This window comes from Opisthocomus hoazin, chromosome 24 (genome assembly GCF_030867145.1).
Source record: "Opisthocomus hoazin isolate bOpiHoa1 chromosome 24, bOpiHoa1.hap1, whole genome shotgun sequence".
NCBI classification, from domain to species: Eukaryota; Metazoa; Chordata; class Aves; order Opisthocomiformes; family Opisthocomidae; genus Opisthocomus; species Opisthocomus hoazin.
In genome coordinates, this window is record NC_134437.1 from 4,407,973 (window position 1) to 4,434,038 (window position 26,066).

The 26,066-nt window shown below is 50.6% G+C and overlaps 2 protein-coding genes across 10 annotated transcripts in view; one reads left to right on the forward strand and one right to left on the reverse strand.

The window, feature by feature from the left end:
- GRAMD1B (GRAM domain containing 1B) overlaps positions 1 to 17,357 on the forward strand; it is a 103,053-nt gene extending 85,696 nt beyond the window's left edge. For 7 of the 9 annotated variants that reach the window (XM_075442613.1, XM_075442620.1, XM_075442614.1 and 4 more), the window contains 8 exons: positions 111 to 229; positions 1,698 to 1,840; positions 2,426 to 2,529; positions 2,949 to 3,152; positions 3,363 to 3,453; positions 5,835 to 5,942; positions 9,280 to 9,397; positions 10,110 to 17,355. In XM_075442613.1, coding sequence (XP_075298728.1) covers positions 111 to 229; positions 1,698 to 1,840; positions 2,426 to 2,529; positions 2,949 to 3,152; positions 3,363 to 3,453; positions 5,835 to 5,942; positions 9,280 to 9,397; positions 10,110 to 10,199 — 977 coding nt within the window. In that variant the 3' untranslated portion in view covers positions 10,200 to 17,355. Of the gene's footprint in view, positions 1 to 110; positions 230 to 1,697; positions 1,841 to 2,425; positions 2,530 to 2,948; positions 3,153 to 3,362; positions 3,454 to 5,834; positions 5,943 to 9,279; positions 9,398 to 10,109 lie in introns of all 9 variants that reach the window. The other 2 variants (XM_075442619.1, XM_075442612.1) reach the window with 2 other exon arrangements.
- Positions 17,232 to 25,627, reverse strand: SCN3B (sodium voltage-gated channel beta subunit 3). The gene is made up of 6 exons (XM_009942232.2): positions 25,543 to 25,627; positions 23,831 to 23,994; positions 22,007 to 22,232; positions 20,840 to 20,978; positions 20,146 to 20,242; positions 17,232 to 19,643 (listed from the first exon to the last, which is right to left on the reverse strand). Exons 1-5 carry the CDS (start codon positions 25,616 to 25,618, stop codon positions 20,179 to 20,181), a joined length of 669 nt encoding a protein of 222 aa, XP_009940534.2. The 5' UTR covers positions 25,619 to 25,627; the 3' UTR covers positions 17,232 to 19,643; positions 20,146 to 20,178.
- Positions 25,628 to 26,066: the final 439 nt, after the last annotated feature.

Sequence of the window (26,066 nt, forward strand, 5' to 3'; positions counted from 1 at the left end):
ATACTGTCTTATGTTTTATGTGTACTGTTTTATGGCTGTGCCTTTCCCTAGGGAACTGACCCGAGATCCCTCTCTAGTTAGTTCAACACAATATTATTTTGTCCTCTCAGATATTATTTTTCATCCGTGGAAGAAGGAAGAAAATGGCAATCAGACCAGAGTGATCTTGTATACCATTTCCCTCACCAACCCCCTGGCCCCCAAAACTGCCACTGTCACTGAGACGCAGGTATGTGAAAGGGGAGCAGGGGTGGAAGGCTTTGTAGAAACAGATCTGCAATTTACTTTCTTGTCTTGGGCATGCTGCTTTGCATGTTTTTATTCTCCCTATCCATTTTCCTTTACACATTTTTCTTGTATTAACTTGCTACCCAGTGTCACTGCAAATGTGAGTAGCTAATCTTACGCTCGTGCTGGATTGCATTGCAAGGAAAGGATTTTTCCAGTTTTCCAGCAAAAGCAGAGAAGTTTGTACACAAGCCAGCAGTGTGTGTCACCCGTACTGGTGTTTTTCGAGCTGCGGTCAGACCAGCAGGTGTTATTCATGAGCAGGGCACAAGAAAGTCAAATACTGTCTGGCCAGTCCTTCTCACAGCTCCACATACAGGTGTCCAGGCTTTTTTACTGGCGAGGACAATTAGATGATCTGTTTTAAAAGATAAAAAATGGGAGCATCTGCAATGCACTGGGAAGAGCCAGGTTAGCTGTATCTAGTAGGGGCTGCAGCGAGAGAGGGAGGGAAAAGACTCCTTCTGTGTCCAGAGACCTGGTCAAGTGGCTAAAGGGTAAATCCTGAGAGTTAGCTTGAGGGAATACTACGAGGGAGCCAAGAAAAGATGGGGTGCCTGAGCATTACCTTTCAGGGAGAGGAGGATCCCAGCGGCACGGTGTACCTTGTAAGGATGGGATGGAGCGTGCTGTTCAGAGTGAAGGCTGTGTGCAGGCAGAAAGAGAAAGAAAAGGGGAGAGCAAAGTGATGGGCAAAGGGAACAGTATACTTTCAGGCACGCAAGGACGTGGCCTATATTATTCTGAATTTGGGGTCAACCACCGAGGTGCACTTTGCTGCGTCCTCGCTGCAGAGCTGAGTGGAAATCGTCTGTAAGAAAAGCCGTACTTTGGCGTACAGATGTCCAGTTAACTGCGTCCATCCCCCCTGTGAGGTTTGTGCTGGGGCAAAGAAAGCAGCAGATCAGAAGCGCTTCAAAGAAGCAATTGACACGTTTGTGCAGTGTTTAGAATCGCAGAATAATTTATACTGGCCAGGACCTCTGGGTCATCAAAAAGCATCAAGAGCAGGGCCATCTCTGACTGTAGATCAGGTTGCTCCCCGACAAGGCAGACATCAGTTTAACGAGAAGAGGTGACACTTGCAAGGGTCCCAAAGAACCGGTCCTCCCGTGGCAGCGTATGCCGCTCCGTCTCTGATACATAATGCTGGAGGTTGAGCTGCTGGAACCGAGTGCCCCTTTTTGTAGTATGCCTTTGGGAAACATCCCAGTGAAGCACTGGGTTTCCTGGAGTATGCCCTCCCTTAGAGGCATGCTGTTCACGGAAAAATTGCAGAGATGGTGCTTGGGCCAGGGTGTGGTCTCCTATTCCGTGGTAGAGCTGTAGAGCGCTAGGGAAGGGGCCAATCTATCAGAGCCGTGTTCTAACCAGACTAATAGTTGCCTTGCATGCTGTCTTTTATGCAGACAATGTACAAAGCCAGCCAAGAAAGCGAGTGCTATGTCATAGATGCAGAGGTGCTAACTCACGACGTCCCCTACCATGATTATTTCTACACCATTAACCGCTACACGTTGACTCGTGTTGCCAGAAACAAAAGCCGACTCAGGTACACTTCTTGTGGGATAAAGAGCTTTACTGACGACCAAAAGTCACCGTCGAGGGGAAGTTCTGCTGTTTTCTGTGGTGGAAGGGGTTGGGGAGAATTTAGCCTTATTTCTTTGTCCTGTTGCCAGAACACTCCTATCACAGAGAGTTACCGCAGGGGCAGCTGCCTACTGTGGTGACATCGGCACTTGTCACACACAGTCAGCTACATGTGATAAGTGACAGGGCGTATTTCCAGGGACTGTGCCTCTGCGACGCACCTGGGGGGACAAGCAGAGGAATTTGGTACCAGGAAAAGCTATAGGCTTTTGTGTTTGACTTGGATAAGTAATCTAAATGTCTGCCTGCCACCTGGCTGAAGGTCTCGGGAGTCCTGTGGGGAGAGGCTCTCTTGAGGCCTTCCTGCCACTGCCTTTGGAAGGACTTCCCACGCAATGCTTCTCCTCGAGAAACACGAAGGGATGAGACCATTCCAGAAATAACAGTGTGCATGATTATGTCTCATTTTTACATTGACAAAAGGCTGGGAATTGACATTGTCTCCAGGAAGCAAAATTGGGAGAATGACTTTCCTTTCTTCACATAGGGTTTCCACAGAGTTACGTTACAGGAAACAGCCTTGGGGGCTGGTGAAATCCTTCATTGAGAAGAATTCTTGGAGTGGCCTAGAGGATTATTTCCGCCATTTGGGTAAGAGTGGCCATGACTGGAGCTGCGGTAATGACCCTCGAACTGTGGTGCCTTCCACGGTTTGTGCGTGCCTCCCTGCAAGCGGGCAGCGTGACAGTGTGAGACCTGCTGCCGGCCGATGGGAATCCGACCTCGGAGCGGCTTGTGAAAGGGGCCAGCCACACTCATTACCACAGCGTTGGTAGCACTTGCTGCAATTAATCAGGTCATCAGATCCTGTTCTCTGGCAGGAACGCAGGCAGTCTGGGGTCAGAGTTTGGCAAAAGGTGTAAAGGATGCGTCGTGTGTCCTCTGGCACGGGCCTCTGAGACCCTGCAGACTTCTTTAGCCCAGCGGCTGTGCCGTTAGAGGGCTCAAGCGCGCGTCTCTGCAAGGCCAGCACCACTGCTATTAAACGCTTTCCCTCGCTGTCTCTGCAGAGAGTGAACTGACCAAAACTGAGAGCACGTACCTGGCTGAGGTCCACAGACAATCCCCCAAAGAGAAAGTGAGCAAGCAATCGACCACGCGCCGGAGGAAACGGGCCCATGCCCATCTGCGGGTGCCACACTTGGAGGAGGTGCTGAGTCCCGTCACCACCCCCACGGACGAGGAGGTTGCCCATCGAATCAAGCACGTGGCAGGTAAGGAACTGCAGACACCCCGGGCTGGGGGACGGAGAGCTGGGACCGCTGGACAAAAAAAGGAACTTTGCTCGCGGAGGGTTAGTGGGAAGACGGGGCAGGGAGGGTGCGTTATGGTTGCCCGCGTGAGATGGAGGGGTGGGCAGAGGGAAAAGGGCTGCCCTCCCCATTGGGCAGCGTTCCCTAGCCTAAATGCATCTGTCTGCTCAGGTTCCACACAGACACGGCACGTCCCTGAGGAGAGCCCCAGCGGCTTCCACCTGCAGAGCGTCTCCAAGCTCCTCCTTGTCATCAGTTTTGTGTAAGTGATTTTTTTTTGCTTTCCTTCACAGTTAGCCTTTAACAGCTTTGGCCCTTTTGTGTTTCTGGTGTTCTGTGTTCCCCTGTGCCAGTTTTTCCTCTCTCATATTGCTCTCTGGTCCTAAACTTTGTGCGGCACAGAGGAGAGAAAAGCAATGACAGGCAGCAAAGGATTAAAATTTCCCCCAAATGCCCCATCAGCTGTTTTGTCTGTCTCGATCCCAGCTTTTGCTAGTACTTAGCTAGCCACTGATCGGGATCTTGTATTATCAGTGTCTCTCCTTTCCCCCCAGTTTGGACCTTGTTTTAGCCAGGCACGGGCTTTGCAGACCTGCATGTTTCTGGGAGTCCTAAACGCAGATGTTGACAGAGGCAAGCAGGGTGAGGGGCAGCTGTGCAAGCAGAGGGGAGTCAAAAGAGAAGAAATCCAACAAGTAGAAAGAGTCTTTTTTTATTTCAGGGACTCAGAGATTTTTCAATGACATCTAGAAACTGTGGTGTGTTTTTATTAAATTTGAAATAAGTCATTTAATGTAATGTACGAACAGACTAGCTGTTATCATGAAAGACGAACATGCAAAGCTCTCTGGGAGTTACTGTACTGTCACAACAGGTCTCAGTGCAGGTGAGGCGTCTGTCTGTTACTTCTTTCCTCTGGTCTGGCAAAACCTATTCAGGTCTGGTCTTGGGTGGTGATTTTGACGAGAGACACCATCTCAGAAAGAAGCTGGACCGTTTAGAGATGATTTCTGCAAAAGAAGGGTAGAAACACAGGAAGCAAGAGAGACTGGCATGATTTCACTAGTTCAGGAACTGCCTTTGGTTTGGGTCCCTGTTCTGCCACCACCTTTCGCAGCTGGTAGTCTAGGACTTGGCTGGATGTGTGCTCAAAGCGAGCTGGGTGTGGGCCCCTCGTATCCCTGTGGCTCAGTCTTTATGGTGAAACCCCGGCATATTTATTGTTTCTCTGCCTCTCGGGCTGACGGTAGCTTTCACGTGTTAGTGCTGCAGCGGTTGCTGGGCAGGTGCTGTGAAGCGGTGACGTCTAAAGGAGCAATCCAGATATGGTGGGTTTTCTCATCACTTCGGGGAGCGGGAGCATACTGTTAACCCCGGGGAAAAGCAGAACTCAGGCTCATGCTTTTCCTAATCTCCACCCACCTTTTAGTGAGGGGGGAAGAAGCTGAGATTTGTAGACTGAGGTTACTTTTCAGACTGAGCTCCTTTTTGCATTTCCTTTTCCCAGTGGGGATAAAGACTGCAGAGGTTTGCAGCAACAACCCAGCTAGTTCCTGTAACGAGAAGTAAGGTAGCGTAAGGTACTGTACGGAGAAGATAGCCTCGTGCTATCTTCTGTATCTAGATGGGCAAGATGCGATTAAAACTTTGAGTAGGAAGGCACATAAGCTTTAGGACAACCTCTCCTGATAGGCTGTTGCTTAGCTTAGAGAGGTCAGAGAGCCCTCCATAATGTTTTCAGAATACTCTTCTGGCCGGTTGCCCTCCGCCTGACTGAACTGGGCGATCGCAAGCCTTTTTTCCAGCAAACTGGCTGCGCTATTCAGAGACAGGCACGAGCGTGTTGTTTTGGGATCTGTTCCCCGAGCGTGGCTGACGGGCGGAGAGGAAAGGAAATGCTCCTGCGTGGCGGTGGGGGGTGAGAGGAGCGGTATGGCAGCTGCTCACAGCACTGGTGTTCCCGTCGCCGGCTGTGGCAGGAGTGGGTAAGGCTGGACGCGTGCAGGCTGCAGCATGCATTTGTGTGTCAGACGGTGCCCTGCACGGGCACGCTTTGGGCTTGTGCGCAAGAGCCACACACAGCTCATCTTTCGCTGAGCACATTTCACCGCTGATCGCCGGCACACAGCCACCCATCTGTCCTTCTTGCCTCTCTTCCCACTGTTCCTTTATTCCCTCCTCCCGCCCCATGTATCTTCTGCGCCGTCTATGAGCCTTCTCTGCTCAGCGCAGCCTCTCCTGTTCTGTGTCAGTCCATTTCTAACCTGCAGCTACTCCGTCTTTTCTCTTCCCTGCTCCCATTAGGATCTGTTTCAGGTACTGTCTCTTTTTTTATACCTCTTTACTCTCCTGTTTCCCTCCCTTTCTCTGCACTCAGCCCATCACTCCTGCATCCTCTTCTGTCTGGTCCGCCATCCCTATCTTTCTGTCTGTCTGTCCTCCTTGCTCACACATTTCTGCCACCAAGTGAAGTTTGGGGTTCTGATCACCTGGCCCTTACTCAGATTAAATTCCCACTCACATACAGCTTGGACCTGGGGCCCAGACACCTCTGTAAAGCCCCAAGGCACTTTCCCAGGTGTGACTGGCAAGCAATGGGCTATGAAGTGCTCCTAGTAAACTGATGATTTTCTTTATTTCCAGCCTGGTGCTGCTGGTCATTCTCAACATGATGCTGTTCTACAAACTCTGGATGTTGGAACATACTACACAGACGCTCACGGTGTGGCAGGGCTTGCGGCTACAGGAAAGGTACGGTCATACCTGCTTTGTCTTTGCGTCTTCTCGCCTGTTACCTGTGGGTGTTGCAGGCTTTCCCAGAACAAGGCCAAAGCCTTGGGCTCTCTTGTAGATCGCTTCCTTTCTGTGCCAAACAGATGAAGCAGGTAGTGAGCTGAAGCTGTGGGGCCATCAGCATTTCAAGATCTGAAAGTGCTGAACAGTTGCATCAGAAGACAGCGAGTTAAGGCACCTTCTGCCCAGCATGCCGTGTAACAGAGGGTGCTCTCCGAATAAATGTTCTGCAGTCTCGGGCCAAGGCATCACCTCCCCCCCTCTGATGGCTAAATTCCCTCTGAATGAAAAGCTGTGTCTCAGAACGAACGCTTTGTCCTCAGAGGAGAATTTGGCCTGTGACACACGATCAGCTGTTAGATGAGTGCTTTGAAAGGTGTGGGTCCAGATATCGGCAAGTTGTTAAGAGTGTGGGAGGACAAGAGAGATCACTAGGAGGACACAGGGCACTCTGTAACAACCTAAGAGTTCCCTGGCAGTACTGGATGGTAAGCAGTGACGTGTGATTGCGGGTTGATGTAGTTTCTGTAGTAATTGGTAGTGTGCAACCTTGTCCAAGGCTTTGTGGACATCTGATTTCCATGTGGTGTCTACTTGGTGTGTGCTGAGATGTGTAGAGCTCTAGGCCGTACGGCAGCAGGCCCGCAGCCTCCAAACAGACAATTTATTGTTGGGATCAGTCTTTATTATATAGACTCCCTCATGTTGTCTAGGGTCAGCGATGGACCTGCCAGTCTGCAGAGCACCTTTTTCACAGGTGGCGTTTGCAGTGGTGACCTGATGTGCCATAGGTGTTTGTTTATGATGATAGCCAGCAATTTTGCACTGTGAATTCCTTGCGGCATCTTTAGGTGAATGCTTTTTTTATGTATGTAAGTGCAGCTAGGTGTCCTGCCCAAACAGTCTCTTCTCTATTTGCAGAGGTTGCTAACATCCCGAGTCCACTTTGCTGCGGCGTTTTTGTCCCCTTACGTCCCCTTTCTGGCTGAACTTTGGTGTGGTGCCAGTTGTTCCCTTGCTAAGCTGGGTTTGACTTTAAGTATCCACAGCCACGTGTTACTGTTGTGACGACTTGTTTGCATGATTTGTCTCATGTTTTGGGCTTTCTCATTTCTCTTCATTAGGGAAGGGAATTACTGTTTTCCCCAGAATAGCCCTGCTCCTTTTTCCACAGGTAGCTACATGAAATCATTTTGCCTGCTTTATCTTCCTCTGGCACTCTTGGTATTTATTTGGACTGCTACAGTTTAGTATTTAAGTACAGGACTGACATGCTGTTTGTGTGCTGCTTGTAACGAGCATGTACTGGAGCTGCAGGGGTAACTCTGTGTCCCCCCACCCCACCCAGGTAACTTCACTGTGTGGCCACCGTGATGGCTGTGGAAGCAGATGGAACCCAGCTGCGGGGTTGTGCTCAGAAGCATTGCGCTTGGGGCTCCCAAGACATTTTTTCCTGTCTGGTTCTACTGAGACTTCAGTTCTCTGGGGGCAGGGGCAGTCCCCCAGACTGAGTGTACCGATCCCACGCATGTAGCTCCCCCCCTCATATACGGCAAGCAGTCTTTATTAGTAGTAGAGTGTCACTTATTAGAGACTAGGACTGTGATGAGTGGGTGCATTTTTTCACTTTTGTTTATTTACTGTCATGCTTAATTAACATTTCTTTGTTTTACCTCCAGGTCTGGAGCAAGCTGAGCAGAGCAGATGCCAGCACTCAAGGCGCTGATGGCAGGATCACCAGGACTGGCTGCCCTGAGCTGCCAGTCAGGGCCTTGGGCAGGTGCCGGCACTGAGCCTGGCGAGGAGGTGGAGCTTGGCCTGGCCCAGGCAAGGATAAATCTCGGTAGGGCAGAGCGACATAAGGAGCGTAGCGACGAGGAGCGTAGTTGAGGCAGTTAGCACGGCAGTTGGCATCGGCAGGAAGGCACGGCACCGGCACCCCACTCTGCCCATTTCCTAAGGTAAGAGGGGAACAAGTTAGGTTATGACATTATATTGCCAGGAAGAACTTAGCCAAGAAGTGAGTTCTAGCTGCAGAGGAGCTCTCACTAACACAGGCACTTCCTAAAGGAAGCTTGAAAATGTCTACTGTAGCCTGAGAGGAGGGATTCAGCTATGCTGGATAGTAGCAGAAGTAAAGAAGACTTGTAGCTGTGTTAAAGCTAAAAGGTCTTTCCTGCTTTGTCTTCTCCTTACCTCTACTACTTTGTTAGAAGAAGATAAAGTAAAGAAGACTTGTAGCTGTGTATCTACTTTAACAGAGCTACAAGTCATCTTTACTTTATCTTCTTCTAACAAAGTAGTAGAGGTAAGGAGAAGACAAAGCAGGAAAGACCTTTTAGCTGGTGCTAGGAAGTAGCAGAGCCCAAAGTAAGGAAGGCTTTTAGCTATGTTAAAAAGTATCATGACTTAGCTGTCTTAACTAGAGGCATGCAAAAGCAAAGAGCCATACCTGCAGAGAGAAATGGGCAGAGTGGGGTGCCGCTGCCGCGCCTTCCTGCCGATGCCAACTGCCGTGCTAACTGCCTCAACTACGCTCCTCGTCGCTACGCTCCTTACGTCGCTCTGCCCTACCGAGATTTATCCTTGCCTGGGCCAGGCCAAGCTCCACCTCCTCGCCAGGCTCAGTGCCGGCACCTGCCCAAGGCCCTGACTGGCAGCTCAGGGCAGCCAGTCCTGGTGATCCTCCCATCAGTGCCAGCATCTGCCCCCATTCTGCTCCACTCAGCAGCCTCCAGCGCTGTTCGGGAGGGTTAATTAGGCCTGCAAGGAGGGGCCTGATACCTCCATTTACCTGCCATTGGAGAGAGCCAGGGCTGCTATTACTCCTAATAAAGAGAAAGCCTTGTATTAAATAAAGACTGACACAGCATGTCCAGAAAAAACAAACTACAGAAACTGTACAGGGCTACCAGCCCACAACATGATGTTGCGTTGCATCCTTCCCCATCGATGGCCACGGAGCCACCTTCCAGTATACACAGCCCCCGCGCAGTGGGAGCGCGCTGCCTTCTGTCCGGACGTTCCCCTCTGGCAAAGGGGCCCTCAGTTCCACCCACACTGCTATAGCTTCTGCAAAAGGCACATCTTTGCTGGTCCTTAATTAATTACCATGGTTAAGACAGAGTAGCATTGATATGCAATTTAGGAAAATACTAAGCACATTGAAATGCAGTTTTGCTCAAGAAAACCTGCCCCTTCAGTGACAAGACTAGACGGAGACTGACACAATCTACGTGCTCCCCCTTGACTTCAGTTTCCCCGGATTCACGCTTGCTCATGTTCTGCCTGACAGGTTACCCCAGTCTCAGACAGAATGGGCTCAGTTACTAGAATCGCAGCAGAAGTATCATGACTCAGAGCTACAAAAATGGCGTGAGATCATCAAATCCTCGGTGATGCTTCTAGATCAGGTGAGACCACGCGGCCAGTTAGCGCTGTGACTAGAGGGTCACCGTGTCCTCCCAGCCACCCGCTTGCAATGCCGCAGCCTTACCGGGTTCCATTGTAGTCCATCAGGTGCCTCAGCTCCGCTGCCGTCTCCCTTTAGGTCCATCTTCTGACGTCGTGGGGGGCAGCAGGTCCCAAGGGCCAGTCGCAGCACATCGCAGCTTCTCTGTCACCTCACAGGGGCCCACACACGTCAAGGAGAGAAATCTACAGGGCCAAAAACCTTACATTAGCACATCTTATATCTAGTATCTGGCATCCCAGCTGGGAAAGCAAACTATTTGCCCGCAACCCTGGATTCATGTGCAGCTTGTGTAGATGAAGGGGGCCTGCTCTCCGTGTGCCCCGAACAGCACAGAGGGGTTTCAGTATCTGCTGCCTAAAGACAGGTTGTACACCAGGCGGCTTAGAACAGAATTCATAAACGAAAGCCCCTCTCCCCTATGAACAGAGCTGCTCACCCCTTCTCTGTTGTCACAGAGAACGGACTCTGATGGGCTCCCATCTTCTCAGCCCCGATTTGCACGTGCCAGCCCTGATGTACCGCTCCCCAAAACCAGATGATTTTGGTGTCAATACTTTACGTGGAAGAAGGAGGCACCAGTGGGGAAGGAAATCCCGAAGCGCTCTCACCTCTAGGGTAGCATCACAGTGGAGAAATTTCTTGTCTTGCAGATGAAGGATTCACTGATAAATCTTCAGAATGGCATCGGGTCCCGGGACGTCGGGTCAGATCCAGAGGAGAAACGGAAACGTTTCCACTGACAGGCAGGAATGCAGGAGGCCAGAGTGCAATATGTGTAAATAGGTTATATAAATATATATATATAAAAAATATATTTACAGAATATATATTATATACAGATTTTAAGATTAAAAAAAAGCCTGCATACTGAGAGGAAGGATTGAGCTCCAACACTGGCTGAAATGGAGCGTCTCGGTGGCAGTGTGGTGTGTGCGTGTGTGGGAGGGCTGTGCTCTCCCGGCACTGAGGTGCGCTTAGGGGCGCGCCCAGGTGTGCTCCCCTGGGCCCGTGCACCACTCTTCTGTAATATTCCTGGCTGTGTGTTTGTCTGTCTGGTTTGTTTTTCTTGTTTCAAAGGGAAGCATCAGAGTGAATGTCCCCCCACCCCTCCCTGCGCATGAAGGCTCCTGGCTGACTGTATTTATCTAGCCACACAAAGGGGACACTGTCAACCTTCTTACCTTGCTGGCTTCAGGGCAGAGAGGTTTCGGCCATCACCGGCAAGCCCTTACAAAACTATTCCGCATTTGGAGAGGAGGCCTCCAGAGGAATTGCTGTAGGTCTGTAGAGAGCAGATCTCGCAGGCAATCGCCTTCTGTACTTCTTGGAGCAGCAATACAATTCGCTGTCATGCCGGCCAGCCTGCTTCGGAGAGCAAAGCACAGAATGTAAATGAGCTGAAACGCTTTCTCCAAACACTAGTTTGCCGCCTCCTGTTATTAATACTGCATTAATGACCAAGGAGATGGTGGGCAGGGGAGTATCTGCCTACAAGGTGCACAGGTGGAGGAGAGCCGCACCGCAGAAAGCACACGTCCATTCCCTTTGACAGTGTCCCCTTTACATTTTCTGCAGTTCCCTGCTTTCCATGTGCTTGGGCCCCTGCCGTTAAGCCATCCCTGTGCTGAAGATCTACATTGGTGCTGAATGGGCTACAACCCTGCGGCTTCCCACGACGGGGGGAGTACCCCAACTTAAAACTAAAATCAGTGTTTATTTGCAATGGCTCCCACTGCCCTGCTCAGCAAATTTCCCTCCTGCCCCTCACCTGCAAGACCATTTCGCTCATACCACCTAGCCCTTACCTTGTCATACAAACTCTGCAGGAAAACATTAGGGAGAAAAAGAACAGTTTCCTTCACTGGGATACTTACAGGACTGCATCTATAGAGCAGCAAGGCCTCCAAAAGTCCAGGAGAGGTTAGGAAGGGTCATGGGGACCAAAAAAGAGAAGAAAAAAGGGACCGTTGGAGGGTGGCAGGATAGATCTGGAGCAGTGTCCACAGCGTGAGGCATCTGACTGGTCTCTCTCATAAGCTGGATAGCGAAGCATTTGCTCAAGTCAGGCGGTAGAGCTGCATTTAAAAGACAATATGCATTTTCACTTGTTCTGGGGGATAATTCCGGACTCCCATTAAGTAGCCAAATGAGGAAGAGGGGCGGCGGAGGCTGCGCTATGCAGTGTACCAAACACCACTGTGACTGCAATAAAAAGTTTTCTCATCTTACCCAACCAGGTAGATTAGGTGATATGTGAGGCTCTCGGTCTCCACCTTGTTCAACACCAGATTTTTCCACTTTCTGAAGAGCAGGAGGGAGTCAGCTGCGTGCTCCCCTTATGCAAGCGGTGCAGTTCTGACTCCTCCGTTGGGCACTGAAAGAACATGGGACATAAGTGTGAGTAACTGGTCTTTGTATCTCTGTACCAGAAACTCTCATCCGTACAGCTGGGTGACAAAGTGGAGTCTAAGGAAAACCCTCACAAGCACCCGCTCGCGCGTTCCAATGAGGTAAAGGTAATGTACGTAGAGGTAACCCGCTGATGGCTCCCAGCCTCCCAACAAGTTTCATGACCAAGTGCTAAACACAGCATGTCCTGCAGAAGATGACTCGCATTTGAAGGAGCGCAGATGAAGACGCATTATCAAAAAGACATTTAAGAGTTGAAAGCAAGGGACAATTGGCAAAAAGATGCCTCAGCAACTAGAGAGTAACGTGTACATATGACTATTTATTTAGTATAATGCTGCTCACTACTGTACTGCTCCCTGACTTTTTTCCAGGGGGCTGCTGAAATGGCTACTGTACAATGAAACTGAGGTGCTAGTGCCTGGCCAGGGCATTCTGTGGCGCGGCGCGGCGCAGGAGGGCCCTGACTCCCCGCTGTGACTTGCCACACTGGCCAAGAGTCCTGTTTCCCCATTAGTCACTCCCACAATTACTAAGCGCAGAAAAATCCCCTACTGCCCATCTTTCCCTTTTCTAGAATTTAATTCCAAGCACCAACAAAGAAGACAGAAAGGAAGCCCTGTGCTTGCCACCTTGCCCATGCCAGAAAAAGAAAAGGCCACATCTTGAGAGAAAAACCTGGAATGTGGGGTCTTTGCCACCTGGCCAGGACCGTTTTCTACGTGGACAGACATAACTCATCGAGAGGCAGAGAAAGCCACCTCTCTGAGACGGCTGAAGATAAATGCTCATGATCAGAGTTGGTTTCTTACCTAGTTCACATTCTCTTGCTAGTTATGGAGGCAAGAAATCCATTTGCTCATCCGCGCGTCCTTCCTCTGCAGCGTTCTTCCAGATTGCTGTCGCGTTAGCTTCAGGATGTTCCTGTTGACATGGCGTCCTTGGGCTTGACCCTAGAGACAGAATTGCACAAGCTCTGTTACATTCATGCGAGGCCACGCAGCGGCACCTCTAACAATCTCAAGCACTAATACTCATTCTGCCTGCACATTGCTTTAAACTGGGTTCCACACGTTTGACGTTCACCCTGACACACAGCTACGTGAAGTCGTTCAACAAAGAGCGCAAGGGTGGTGGTACCAAACAGAGACTTGTACATCCCTTCAGACCGAGGGAGGTTTCTCTCTGAGGCCTTAGGTTTCTTTTTCTCCAGTTCCTAGTTACTTATGTTCTTTTTGCCACTTGGCAGCAAGTCTGGCTTGGAGTTGGATAGGATTCATGATCTTTTATTGCCTCTTCATTTATCACAGTAATAATAAAAGAGAAAAAAGCAAGGTCTTAAGACAAAACCCACAGTGGCACTAAGGGTGAAGGCTGAAACAAAACTGGGGCGTGTTCTCACCTAGATGCCTTCCTCTGGAGGGCTACGACAGGAACTGCCTGCTACTGTGGGTCAGCAAGTCCCAGCTGACAGATTCATTCCTCTTGCAGCCATAGACAGTTTTGGATCCATCAGTTTATGACTACATTTCCTGGAGAAATTAGTAACGCTTTCTAGGAGCAACGCTGAACAACCCAAATAATGTTAGGGGGGTGGTACTTCTGCCTTCCCTAAGCAGCGACGGCCAAGTCGTAGCTTGGCTTCCCTTGTCAGGGTTTCGCTTCTTTACTTGCTTGCCTTGCTCACCCGTGCCAGAAATGCCACATCTGTGGTGGTTTTCTCTGTAGCACCTCCCAGATGCGTTTCCCCGCCAAGTCCTCCCTCTGACCCTTCTGCCGCTGGTAATCTGCCAGGTGAGCGCAGCTGCATTTTGATTTGCAGAATCTGAACGATTGCAAGAGAGATTTTTCAAAAAGCATTTCTCCGGCCAAACATGCAAACTAATGGCAACAGCTCGTGGCCTCATTCTTGCCAAGTAAGGTGCTGCCTGTCGGGAGGAGGGAGAAGAAGGGACAGAGGCTCCCATTTGCCAGTTTGTGTATCTCACCCTGTTTATACGGGACAAGAATATACTCGCTACTCCTAGCGTGACCCACGCTCACTTCTGATAAATACACGCCTTCTGATGCTTACCTTAAAAGAGGTGTTTGGGTTCTGGCATCTGGGATGAGCTCAAAGTGAAGTTGAGACCTGGATAACTGCTGTACAGCCATGCATTCAAAAAGTAGATGCCAAACGTATCCAGTGCAGCACCTGCGCGTAAAAGACCAAAAGACAGAGATTATTCCAGGTGGCAAGATCAGAAGCACGTGCCCCCAGCGCGGGGGCATTGCTGGGGCTGCACATTCCACTTGAAAGAGAGAAGGGTACCTGCAATGGGGAGACCAGGAGGTAGCTATGAATTAAGTAGATAACTATGCTTTTAACTGATAAGCCAAGAGTCAGAAAACGTCACTATTCATTGGTATTAATTAACTTCTGCACAAATCCCTCCGGCTCCCTTGAGTCCTCTGCGAGAAGAGAGAAGAAGTCACACAATTTTGATGTCCCCTAGCACCTCTCAGTTAGGTTGCTGACAGAGTATGCATTTACACACAGCTTACACGCTACCGTACCAGTCTGGGGCGGCAGTCTGCTATTTGACCGCCTGACCCCACTTGTCTGCTTTAGGGCTAATAAAGGGAAACCCAAGAGATATGCAACTTGGCTTTGTTACAAATATGACCCCTTTAGTTTCAGCTCACCTGGGTGTAGATGGGGACACAGACTCTTTAGATTGCTTGTCTCCTCAGCGCTAAACCGTGTCGCCTACATATATGCTTTTTCCTACTGTTACTCAAGGTAGAAATTTGTTTTCCAGATAGCGGCTGGAGACACTTTAGGTCTGGGTGCTTGAAAGGAGACTTTTTGGATATGCTCTACGGCCGTTTCTGTGCAGATAGAAAGGCGACAGGAAGGGACCTGCGATACACCAGGGCTAAGCGAAAGACACCCTTGCAAACCTCACGCTTTGGCTTTCTGCATCTCAGGTGCCACCCAGAAGGGTGTGCGTACGTGCAGGTGTTGGTGAATACAGTATTTGTGTGTGACATGGCCTTAATCCCCCTTTCCTGGTAGCTTTGCCTTCTCAGACTTGTGCTTCCTAAGGCACCTACCTAGAGGAGACGGAGAGAGAGGGCAGCCCGCAGCTTTCGCAGCATCCAGCGCTAGGACAGAGTGGTGGAGATGGTCTCCAACCCTAAAAAGACCAGCGCTGCTCGTGCGGAATGAGCTGCGAAGTAGAGGTTAGTGGCAGACATTCTGGGGGAGCGAATCGCTCCTGGCTAGTCAGAAGGGTCTTTCCATGCTACTAGGAGTGGGACAACATGTGGGACGCTGCTCTTCCTCTCGGGTTCATTTACGTGAGCACAGTTAGCATAAAGCCAGCGTCTGAGTTCATGTCAGTGGAGAAACAGTCTGTGAAGGCCGGTACCCTGGTGTACACGGTCTCTAGCCTAGTGCAGTGCGGGTAGTGGGGCTCAGTCAGCGTGTGGCACACACGTTGAGTACTCCTCCGCCATCAGTGCGGAGACGCTACGCTCCCGAGAGGACTTCTCCACATAACGTCCGTACAGCGGTTCCGTGATGCGTGCTGAACTAGCCATTGCAACCAGGAAGCGCTCTACCAGTCAGCATCTCCTTTCCCAACAAGGGTAGAAGCGAACCGCTTCCTAATTTAGAGATGGGACTTGTGGTTCCGCAGCATGCAGAAACAAACAATTTAAACAGTGCCTGGCTCAGGGGAGGTGATTCTGTTAACGTTTGGCAAGGCAGTAGCGGCTGTCCCACAGCTCTAGACCTACCCGTGCTTTCTGTGCTCCCTGCTGAACTCCGAGGAGATCTTTCCGACAGGATCTCTGCTGGGCTTGCTGCCGCTGGTACGCTTCACAGCACAGTCATGTGGACTCTGGCTTAGTCTTTTCAGACAGTCTCAGCACTAGTTAAAACATCCGGCGGGGGCTTGCTTCAAACAATACTCGAAACAGAGACTCTTAAACCAAAGCATCCGAGGTAAGTGGCTCACGGAAGATTTGTGTCAGTGTAGTTTCCGAGACGCGACTGTGCTGACTTTCTGGCCCACTCCCCCGGCCTGGCATGCTGCGATCTCTACGCTTTGTCTCTCTGTGCCATACTACCTTTCTTTTTTCTAGATGTGCACACTGGCCAAATCATCTCCTCATGTCTTCATTGACTGCTGGTTGCGATTATTTCCCGACCTAGCCAGACAGCATGGGCTTATCTCTTAGCATGGATCCGTGACGTGCCATGCCCTCCTCTCCCACACACGTTCCGCAGTGCTTGCTATGGCTTTTCCCTCTCCCCTCCCACCTTTGCTGCTGGACAATCATTCCCTGTGTCACAGACAGACTGACCTGGTGCTGTCCCTGCTTGCCTTTCCTTGCCGTGGTCTGTATGCTCTTTAAGTGAATGTGTTTTATTTTTTTCAGTAGGAAAAGGACTTCCTTCTACTGAAGGAATTATATTTGCACATGGCTCAGGGAGGTACCTCCTCTGGCCGTTTCTGTTACCTCACTCATTTAGGCCAATTCCATTGCTAACGTTAAACGGCCACCTTCCCCAACCCAAACTCCGAAAATAGGTAGGGAATAAAACCAATGTGCAGCTCAGGTTCTAGAGCCATTTGGTGGTGTCTCAAGTTTCGGCCCAACCTGCCCCAGTGGCACGAGCATTCGGGAGCGCGGCTCTTACACAACGGTGACTTTACCCAGCAAAGAGGTGGAGCCCGTGCCACACGCGCATCGCTCCCCATCTGCGCAAGCCCACCTCCCCTGTGATAGCTCTTAACAGATGCGGGAGCACTAACCTGGCTCTTGGCCCAGCGCGGTCGGCGGGAGGGAGGAGCAGCAGAACCACTGTGGCGTTACAACCACCCAGGACCGGCATCGTGTGGCTGCGGCACCTCTGGGACGTTCCATTCTCACGGCAGTTCACCTCCCGTCGCGTGCTCCAGGGCCGGATAAAGCTGCTAAAAACCTCGAGCGTGTTCTCCCCACCCGAGGCCCTGGATCCTGCAACCCCAATTGCTGTGCGTAACTGCAGATTAACGAGGGTGGGTCGTACAGTCACCCGTAGCCGTGCGCCTCCCTTCTGGATTTCACCACCGGAGAGCCTGGGAAGCGGGGGGCACTCGGCTAAGGCTGGTTAACGTGAACTCTGGGTGGGGGGGAAGAACCATGGTTTTGTTTTAGGAGTCGTCTAACTGTCACAAACTTTGCGCTGTGCGCAAAATGCGATAAAATGATAATGAAACTTACCTGCTAGAACCTAGGAATTGTGAAGGCTATGCAGCCAAAACAATGTAAAGTAGCTAGTACAGAGGAAGTACAGTATAAATTAAAAAAAAAAAAAAAAAATCTATCAAACAAACAGTGCGACTCGCGAGTGCTTTGTTCTTTTTATTATCCTGCCTGTTCTAAATCTCTTCTGTCATTTCCAAATACAGAGAGAGTCTTTTCAGAGACCAACCAGGACCGTCTCTTCCAGGACAGCCTGCCTTTAACACCACCCTCGAAAAATCCCATTTTGTTTTTTCCCCCACTCCCCCCCCATGAGAATCTCAAGCAAAATTTAGACACCATTTTCTCCTGCCTGGCACACCGCAGGGCAATAGCCATATCTGTCTGCAGGAACTGGAAAAGTGAAAGATGTGTCCAAAAAAAAGCATCTTAAGAAGATGCATGTACGGTACCAGAAGGTGCAGGACTAGAGGATGGCCCTTCTTTACCACCTGAGGTAGCTCTCACACAGTTCTCAGTTTACTCCTTTTTTGACTTAACATTATGACACCAGAGGGTAATCAACGCCTCACGGGCACTGAGGAGCAGAGCTGAAGTGGGAGAGAGGTTACGTGTCCTTACCTAAAAATCACCGTGGGCATCAACGCTGTGGTCAGTGACGGCAGCTCTGGTGTTACAATCTAGGCACTCCTCTGTTGCCGTGGGTTTAGAGTTAGGATTATGCCCCAAATTGCCCCGAGGCCAGGCAAGCTGGCCTACGGAAAAAGACAACATCCAGCTGAATTAGAAGAGAAGCTGCTTTTTCCCCTTTTGGACATCAGGTTTTTAAAGGAACCGGTGCCCAGACTACGTGTGTGCTTCATCTGGAAAATGTACTCGGGTTGCCAGACTCTGCTCTGCACTGGAGAGCGATCCGACTGCGAAGGCTGCATTGTAGTAGTTTACTAAAGTTGACACCCACTCTAAAGAAGGAATTTTGAACAACTGCCAGTCAGAAATCTGGCCTGGGCCTGACTTACGAATGGAGTAATTTCTGCGATTGCAGGAACACATAAAAAGCAGCAGAACAAAGCAGAGGGAATTCCACAGGTGGGAAGCATGCCTTGATTCACAAGCACTTTGTAACTATTTAGAAGCAGTCAGTGTAGCAAAATTTGTCAACTCTTGCAAGCAGTACAGGCTCCATTGCAGCAGGGATGTAACAACATCTGCTATATGAAATAAACAAGCTTCCCCCATTTGGTCTTAAGGTGCAGTTCCACCCTGGGCAGCGTTTCGGCCTTGTTTCTCCTCCTAATCCTAGTTGTTGAGCTCAACTGACCTACGTTTGAGGCCAGAAAACAAATGTTCCTCTGCTTAATCCACTACAATTGAAAAGGTAAGTTTGCACAGGAAACACTGAATTTACAGCGTGATTCCTGTGCAGCCGCGGATCATTAACGATGAATGCTGACTATTCAAACCAGTGACTAATTATCAGAAGAATGAATTACGATTAACTAGGAAAACCCCAGCGTTTTCTGCCTATTCCTCTAGGTGGTGGCACGCTATAGTACAAAACTGATGCTGCGCTCAGAAATAGAGATGCCGCTTTCCAAAGCTGACCGGCCTTTTCCCGCGAGGGCTGCGCCTCCCGTTGGCCTGGCCTGCCTGCTGGCTGCCTTCCTTTCGAGGCTTTCCCCAGACACGGGCAAACTGCCTACCTCGTCCCGCTGGCCTGCCGGCTGTTGCAGCACGCGGCTCCTATCCCTGGGTCTCTGCGTACCTGAGGAGTAAACCTGCTACGCGAGGCAAAGGGAAGGAACTAAGAATTCTGAGCCTTGATAAGTGAAAGGGGCGGTACGGGGGATTCTCATACTTAGGTCACGCTGTCTCCCAAAGTAGGAGCACGGCGGGATCCCTGTTCTCAGTTCTTTCCTTCAGAAGCGCGAGTGAACATGGCATAGGGACTCATCCTTCCTACTACACATTTTCAACAATTCTAATGCATTATAGTCCTCATCCTACTCCGCCTGTGCACGGGCAGGCCAAAGTCCAGAGCAACTTACCAAGCAACAACCAATTAATTAAATTCTTCCTGTTTTAACACTGAGAAGACTGCTTGGGCTGTAACACATGGTGGAACGTCACCCCAAGATGACCTCGATCCCAGTCCCACAGGTCACAGTGACACGACATACATACCCTTTACCTCTGCAATGGAGAACTAGCATATTTAGCAAATAAAGGTGATGGTGACCGCAGCTAAGAAATGACATTTAACATTTACAAAGCCATTAAGGTGATGAAGGGACTGAAACTTGGGAAGGAGCCGTGCTGCCCGCACCCCTGTGCCCTTTGCTCAGCATGATTCAAAAGAAGAGTCCTTGAGCAAATGGGCTGGCAGCACAGAATGGAGTCATGAGGCCAAAGTCAAGGCTGTACAGAGTCCAAGGCAAACGGAAGAGAATTTACACTTCCCCATATTTCCTCCCGACGACACAGAGCTCCCCCTCAAACCTGGCTGGCATGACGCAGTCCTTCTGTCTTCAGAGCCCCTGCAATGGAGAGAATTCCTCTTGAAGCACGAGTCATTTGCCCTTACTGAATTCAGGATCGCGATACAATTAGCATGACAAGGGACAGGACGAGAACAAGACTTTAAAAGATGTAGATTTTGGTCTTTTGCACACAAAATCCTTCCCAGTAGACGCTTCCTTTGGAGATAGTGCCCTTATACTCCTCCTGAGTGCAGCTACCCATCTGCAGGGGACAGTGACTGCTCCCACCTCCACCGGAATGGGCAAAGGAGGAGCAATTGCACCATGGTCTGAAAGTGAATGTGTGTGTTGGTTAGGGGTTTAAAGTAGCATTAGTACACGCACCACCGAAAGATAGCTGTATTGCTTCTCCGGTCACTGAGGAAGCTCCAGAGAAGGAGCACAGCCGGACCCCAGAGTCTCCCGTCCGCCTCTTCTCCAGCCCCACGCAGGCCTAACCCACTGCAGTAAGGCTGAATTGTTGACAGACACAAGCAGCAACTGTTTCCTCATTGCCTACCTTGGTGCCATTTGTTCTGCTGACTCCTCTCTGCTACTCCTCCACAGGCACGGCACAGTTTTCCTTGTTTTCTGACGGAATCGCAAGATAGTCTGTCCTGTAGTTGGAGGGAAAGAGAAAAGCATAACCTCAAATGCTATACTGCAAAAAACAGTTTGGGTCCATTCACTCTGAGATACTGAATGCCTAGAAGTATCTCTAAGGTAACAAAGGTCACCTGTAGAAGATGCTCACAGCAGGAAACTCTCCTCAGCATTGTCAGGAGCAGACACCGAGTCCTCCCTTCTGTAACATCCTATGCATGCAGCCTTCCTACCATGTACAACAAGCGCCCTTATCCAAGCCAAGTACGCAGAAAGATGGGAATGGGCCAGTATAAAAAAGGAAACATCTCTGCTGTGTCAACTGCACCTGTGAGTCAGATCTCTGAAAGCAGGCCTTCAGGAGACATCTCTGCGCAGGTCAAACTGGGCCACTTTGGACACCGCGCACGGTGGCCACGCTCCTTACTGGCGCATCGTGCAAGTGCAACATCTCTTTTGGTACTCCTACACGTCGCAATGATTTCAGACACAGCAAACATCAGCTAGAAACATGCAATAGCAAAATCCAGTCTTCTTGCAGCCTGATCTGGACTTAAGCATCCGAAGAACCCTCACAGAACGGCGCGCATCGGGAGAGATTTCACACTTACGCATTTTCCTGGGCAGCCTCCTCTGCCTTAGAGACTTTCCTGTAGCAATAGACCATTTCTATCAGTAGCCACAAGGTGAGGAAGACCAGCAGAATATACATCATGATTTCAGAGATGACTGAGGTGAAGTCTTCTCCAGCTGTTAAGAAAATGAAATAATCTTTGATGATTGACATGCAGGTCCACGGACACTTTCCACCCTTGTGTCGTCCTTCCTAAGCCACCTTGCCAGAGATACCCAGGTGCCACTACACTGTGAGGGGGGGGAAGAGAGGGAACAGGCGAGGCTGCCAACGGGACAAGCCAGCAGCGATCCCACTGCGTGTTTCCAGCGGAATCAAACACGCACTGGCTTGCATGTGTCTTGCGTTCTCTGCCACCCACACATTCGCACAGACTGCTCGCCGTTAACCTGACTCACCTTCACACGCTTTCCTTTGTGCATCCTACTCGCTGCTGTTACTTGGCTGTATTGTGCCGCCAGTGATTTGAAGGAGATCGAAACACAGAGATGCTTGTGGGGGAGAAGGGAAGGGAAGACACAGTGGGAAAAGGTGAGGGCTAAAGGCTCTTGTCCCTCTCTGAAGAGAACAGCAGAATTCCCACGGATTTCTAACACGCCAGGATTTCATCACTGAGCCGAGCAAAACCAAGAGGAACAGAAGGACTCAGGAGCACAGCAAAGGGAAGGAGGGATTGGGAGAGGGTGGAAGCAAGAGACTGACATCAAAATGGAGAATGAGTCGTTCCAAGAGGGAGGGGGTGGAAGCGGGGAAGTGGGCGCTGCGGGAACCCTGGCAAAGGCTGTGCTGTAGCATCCTGGAGCCACCATGGGAGAAGCCAAGTTCTGAGCAGAGAAACTGGAACCTCTGCCTGCTTCTTGTGGCCACCCAGCCATTCCCAGCTGTTGCCCCAGCCTGCCAAGCTTATTATACCTTGCCACATTCACACACAACCACTCTGAGCCTCAGGAGAGGCTGCAGCTGGCAAGCAAAACGCAGGTCTTTCCTCCTGAACCCTGTGTAGTGTTTGCTGCTGCCAAGGACAGGCACAATTCTCTGGCAGCTCAGCCTCCCCTCTCCCGCAATGTCATGGAAGACTATGCCCCTGGATGACAACACCCAGGGCGAGACACGGCACAACACGCTTCCTGCCAGTCCGTCATACCCTCCTCCACCACGGTGAGGTGGATCAGTCTGGAGCTTGTGAAGAGAGGGCGGTGAATCTCGAACTCAAACTCCCGGGTGATGTTACAGGTGTAGATACCCGAATCGTTCAAGGTCACATTTAACACCGTGATGGACACATCCTGCATGTCTTTACTCCCATTCCACTGCAACCGACCACTGAAGCGGCCTGAAAATTCACGGTTTGTCTTCCTGTACTTGTAGATCTGTGAGGAAATGCAAAGGGGTATTCTGATTAATCACTGACTCAGATAACAACACAGCATGTGGAAGGAACAACATCAACCTCTAGCTACACACGTGTATGTTCGGGGCTATGGCTTCCTTAGTAACAGCAGCTATTCAGATTCTGTCATCCTTTAACTCAAAATCTCGCACTGCTTTACAAAGACAGAAAACTGAATTATCTCCATCATACAGGTAGAAAAACTGAGGCACAGGAAAGCAGCGACACCTGTGGACAACGACACAAAAGATCGGCAATGGACCTAAAAGCTCGGATCCTGCAGCCTCCGTGCCTAGCCTGTCGGTCACTGCACGCGAGGTCACCCTAAGAGGGAACCACAGAAGAGACACAGCAAAGACAAGCGGCCATTTTCGGTAGGCCCTGGAACATTCAGCTGAAACGCAAGTGTTGCAGGATAAATGTGACAGCGTGAAAACGGGACAGCACAACAGAGCTCGGGTGGTGTTCCCAGGCCTCATCTCCTGCAAGTTTCTGGCTGACCACAGTCCCCATCACTCAAGTGCCTGCCCCAGCTCACTTCCGTTAGCATTCTTCGGGCTGCCACTGGCAAACAGATCACCCAGGTCCCTGAAAGTGAATTCCCATCTCATTCCTTAGCACAGTCGCTGTAGTCTCAGACAGTAGGAGAGTATTTGTCATCTTGCCTGGCCCTGCTCAGTCCCGATGAAATGCAACCACTGATCTAATGCTTCACGCTCAGGTAAAATAGCTAGAAACATGTGCACTCAGCCTTAATCTTATCCTCCGTTTTACCATTCTTTCTAGAATTCCAGTTGCCCCCCGTCTGTAGTACGATTCCCATTTTGATTCACTCCGAAAATGAATTTTACCTCTTCCTGACAGGGATCCAAAACAAGTCACAGCGATCCTCCCACAGACAGGATACCACTGCTTTCTCTGAGGCAAAAAGAAGTAAATCCTGTCCTGCAGATCTATTGGAGCCCAATTTAACCTCGAAAGAACAACTCTTGGATCCAGAACTGCCCTGTGAAGGGAAACTTGGCCAAAGGTGCCAGGTGTCCCTCCATACTTCTGTTTCCCTTCGTGATTTCCTTACGTGCTAGACTGTACGTATTCACAGAATGGCACTGGAAACTGACATTCATCTATGTACCACCCCAAAGGTTTGAACTCAGCAGAAGTTTCTAGCTTTTCTTGCCAGGGGTGCATGCTGTGCCCAAGTATGGGAATCAGGTAAGCGAGGAAAAGACACTTCAGTTACTGCTCAAAATTGGTGCTGTGGAATCTCCAGGCAAAAACACCGCAGAAATTGTGGAGATCTGCAGCTTGGAGCTGAGCTCCAAGCTCGTCTCTCCTCTGTGACATGAAAGCAGCCTGCTGAGCACCGCTACAGACTTTGAATAAGCATGTGCCAGAAGGCTTTTATTCATATTTGGGTCTCTCTTCCTTCCCTCATACGGTCTTCCCTGGGGATCCTACTGCAGGACAAACTTACACTCTTATAAACACCTTCTGGCTTCTCCCACATGAGTTCACTGGACCGTGTTTCACAATACGACCCATGAAAACAAAGGCTCAGCTACCAAACATACATACAAGCTCATCTTTTCCACCCTCTGGCCTGTAGAACCATTCCACCACCGTGCTGGCTGTGACCTCTTCCCTCTTCATGCAGGAGATACACAGTAGCTTCATGTCTGTTCCTTGGACAGCCTCTGTCTCTGACGGAACTTCAACACATACTGCAGAACAAAAGCCAGCTGGGGAAAAGGAGCAGCAGAGAAGAAGCGTAAGACAGAATTAGAGAGACATCAGTTATCCACATCTTGGCATCTGTGATCATATCATCCCCAATGGAAAATCGTTTGATTCATTACTAGCAGCCTCTGACAACATAAGTCTCAAAAATCAAATTTTACCAAGCTCTGAGATATAAACAATTAGTAATAATCAACAGAGGATGACCACTTCATGCAGATTCACCTCTCCAGCATCTGCTTTGCCACAGCTTTAATTCTTCCCATAGCCATTAATGCCACTTCAGAGGCACTGCTCACTCTCTCCCCTGCACGCTGAGCATGCTCCTGTCACAGCAGCAATTACCGTCTGGTACGAGAGAAAGCCCAGGATTCAGGTGTGGAGGAACAGCTCGCTCTTTGTGCAAAGTTAAAAGGGCTGGGTGTTTTAATCGGGCAACGTGCTCGAAACAAATCGGGAGGATTCACCACCCTTTGTGTTTCTAGGTTTTGTAAGCAGCACTAAGAACCGAGGGGCTTGGACCTGAGTAAATTTGCAGCAGGAGGAATTACTGATTTTACATGAATTCCTGTTCAAAATGCTTCCAATCAGATCTCTGCTAACACTGGCAGCTCTAAAATACTGCTCTCCCAAACAAGACAAGAATCACTAGCTGTGAAGCTAAACACATGATAAGACAAGGAATGCTTCTGCACGGCATCTCAGACTAAATCCCCGCTGACATTTGTCCCCTGGGCTAAACAATGCTGGGTTCTGTCTGTCCAAACCTGTCCCCAAAGCTGAGAGTTTAGCTCGCTGAAGATGCTGACTTTGCTGGCTGCTCCCTCCTCCCCAGCCTCAGAGATACCATTAACCCTCTCTCTCGAGCACTGTCATTATCCCAGAACCTATCCTGGAAATAGCCAGATTCCAGTTCTCCTGTACTAGCAGCTCCGTGGGCAGCACCAGCTTTCTGGGAGAAGTAAGGAAGAAGCTACCGGACCATGCTCTACTCCTGGTTAAACTAGGCACGTACACGCAGCTGTGCCCACACACAGAGCTGCAGGTACGCGTGCACACCAAAGGGAGCTGTATTGGCAAAACTACCCAACCTTTTCTTGATGGCAGAAGAAAAACTGTAATCGCAGTAAAACCATTTACCCCCTTTATACAGACTGCACGGAAAACTGGCGCTAACATGCACTGCTTAACGGTTTGCACACCCTTCCTGAGGCAACTAAACGTTAAATTACATTGCAAATTTCAAAACACAGCGAACAGGAGACAGTAAAGAACTCGCAGGCATATTCAAGCACACGCTTTGTGCCGTAAGTCTGCTTAGCAGTAATATATTTTCTCTGCTCATATTAACTCCATTACATCCATACTAACTCTGCACGAATATCATTTCCTTCTCCTCTCATAAACAAAAGAGCCACTTCGAAGGCTGGTCTTCGTGACCGCGGCACCTTGCTACGAAAAGCGGTGCTTTAAAGAAGCACCCTGCAAGAGGCGAGCGCCAGATTTGGCGGAGAACCCGGCTGAAGACAACACGGAATGGAAGCACCTACCCCAGACGGCCAACACGAGCGAAGACGCACACGCCAGCCGCGGCAGCGCAGCCATTGTTCCGAGCCACGAGCGCATCCCAGCCCGGGCAGAGGCTCTTTCGGAGAACGCCGCTCCCCCCTCCCCGCTGCGGCCCCGGCGCAACAGGGTGCCCGGGCGGCGGGCGCGGCCCGGCTCCCCGGCAGCACCACGGACAGCTCCGCAGGTGGCGGCGGGCAGCGGGCGGGAGGCGGCCCGGCGGGGGCGGGGGGCGCGGCGGCCGGGGGCGGCTGCGCCGAGCCCAGCCTAGCCCGGGCGGGGGGCGCGGCCCGGCTCCCCGGCAGCACCACGGACAGTTCCGCAGGTGGCGGCGGGCAGCGGGGCGGGAGGCGGCCCGGCGGGGGGCACGGCCGCGGCGGGCATGCGCGGCCACCGCCCTCCCTCCCTCCCGCCCCCGGCCCGGCGCGCTCCTCGCCGGCTGGGCTGGAGGAGCCGGGGACTGGGGAGGGAGGGGGACCGGCGTCGTTGGTCCGGGCTCCGCAACGCA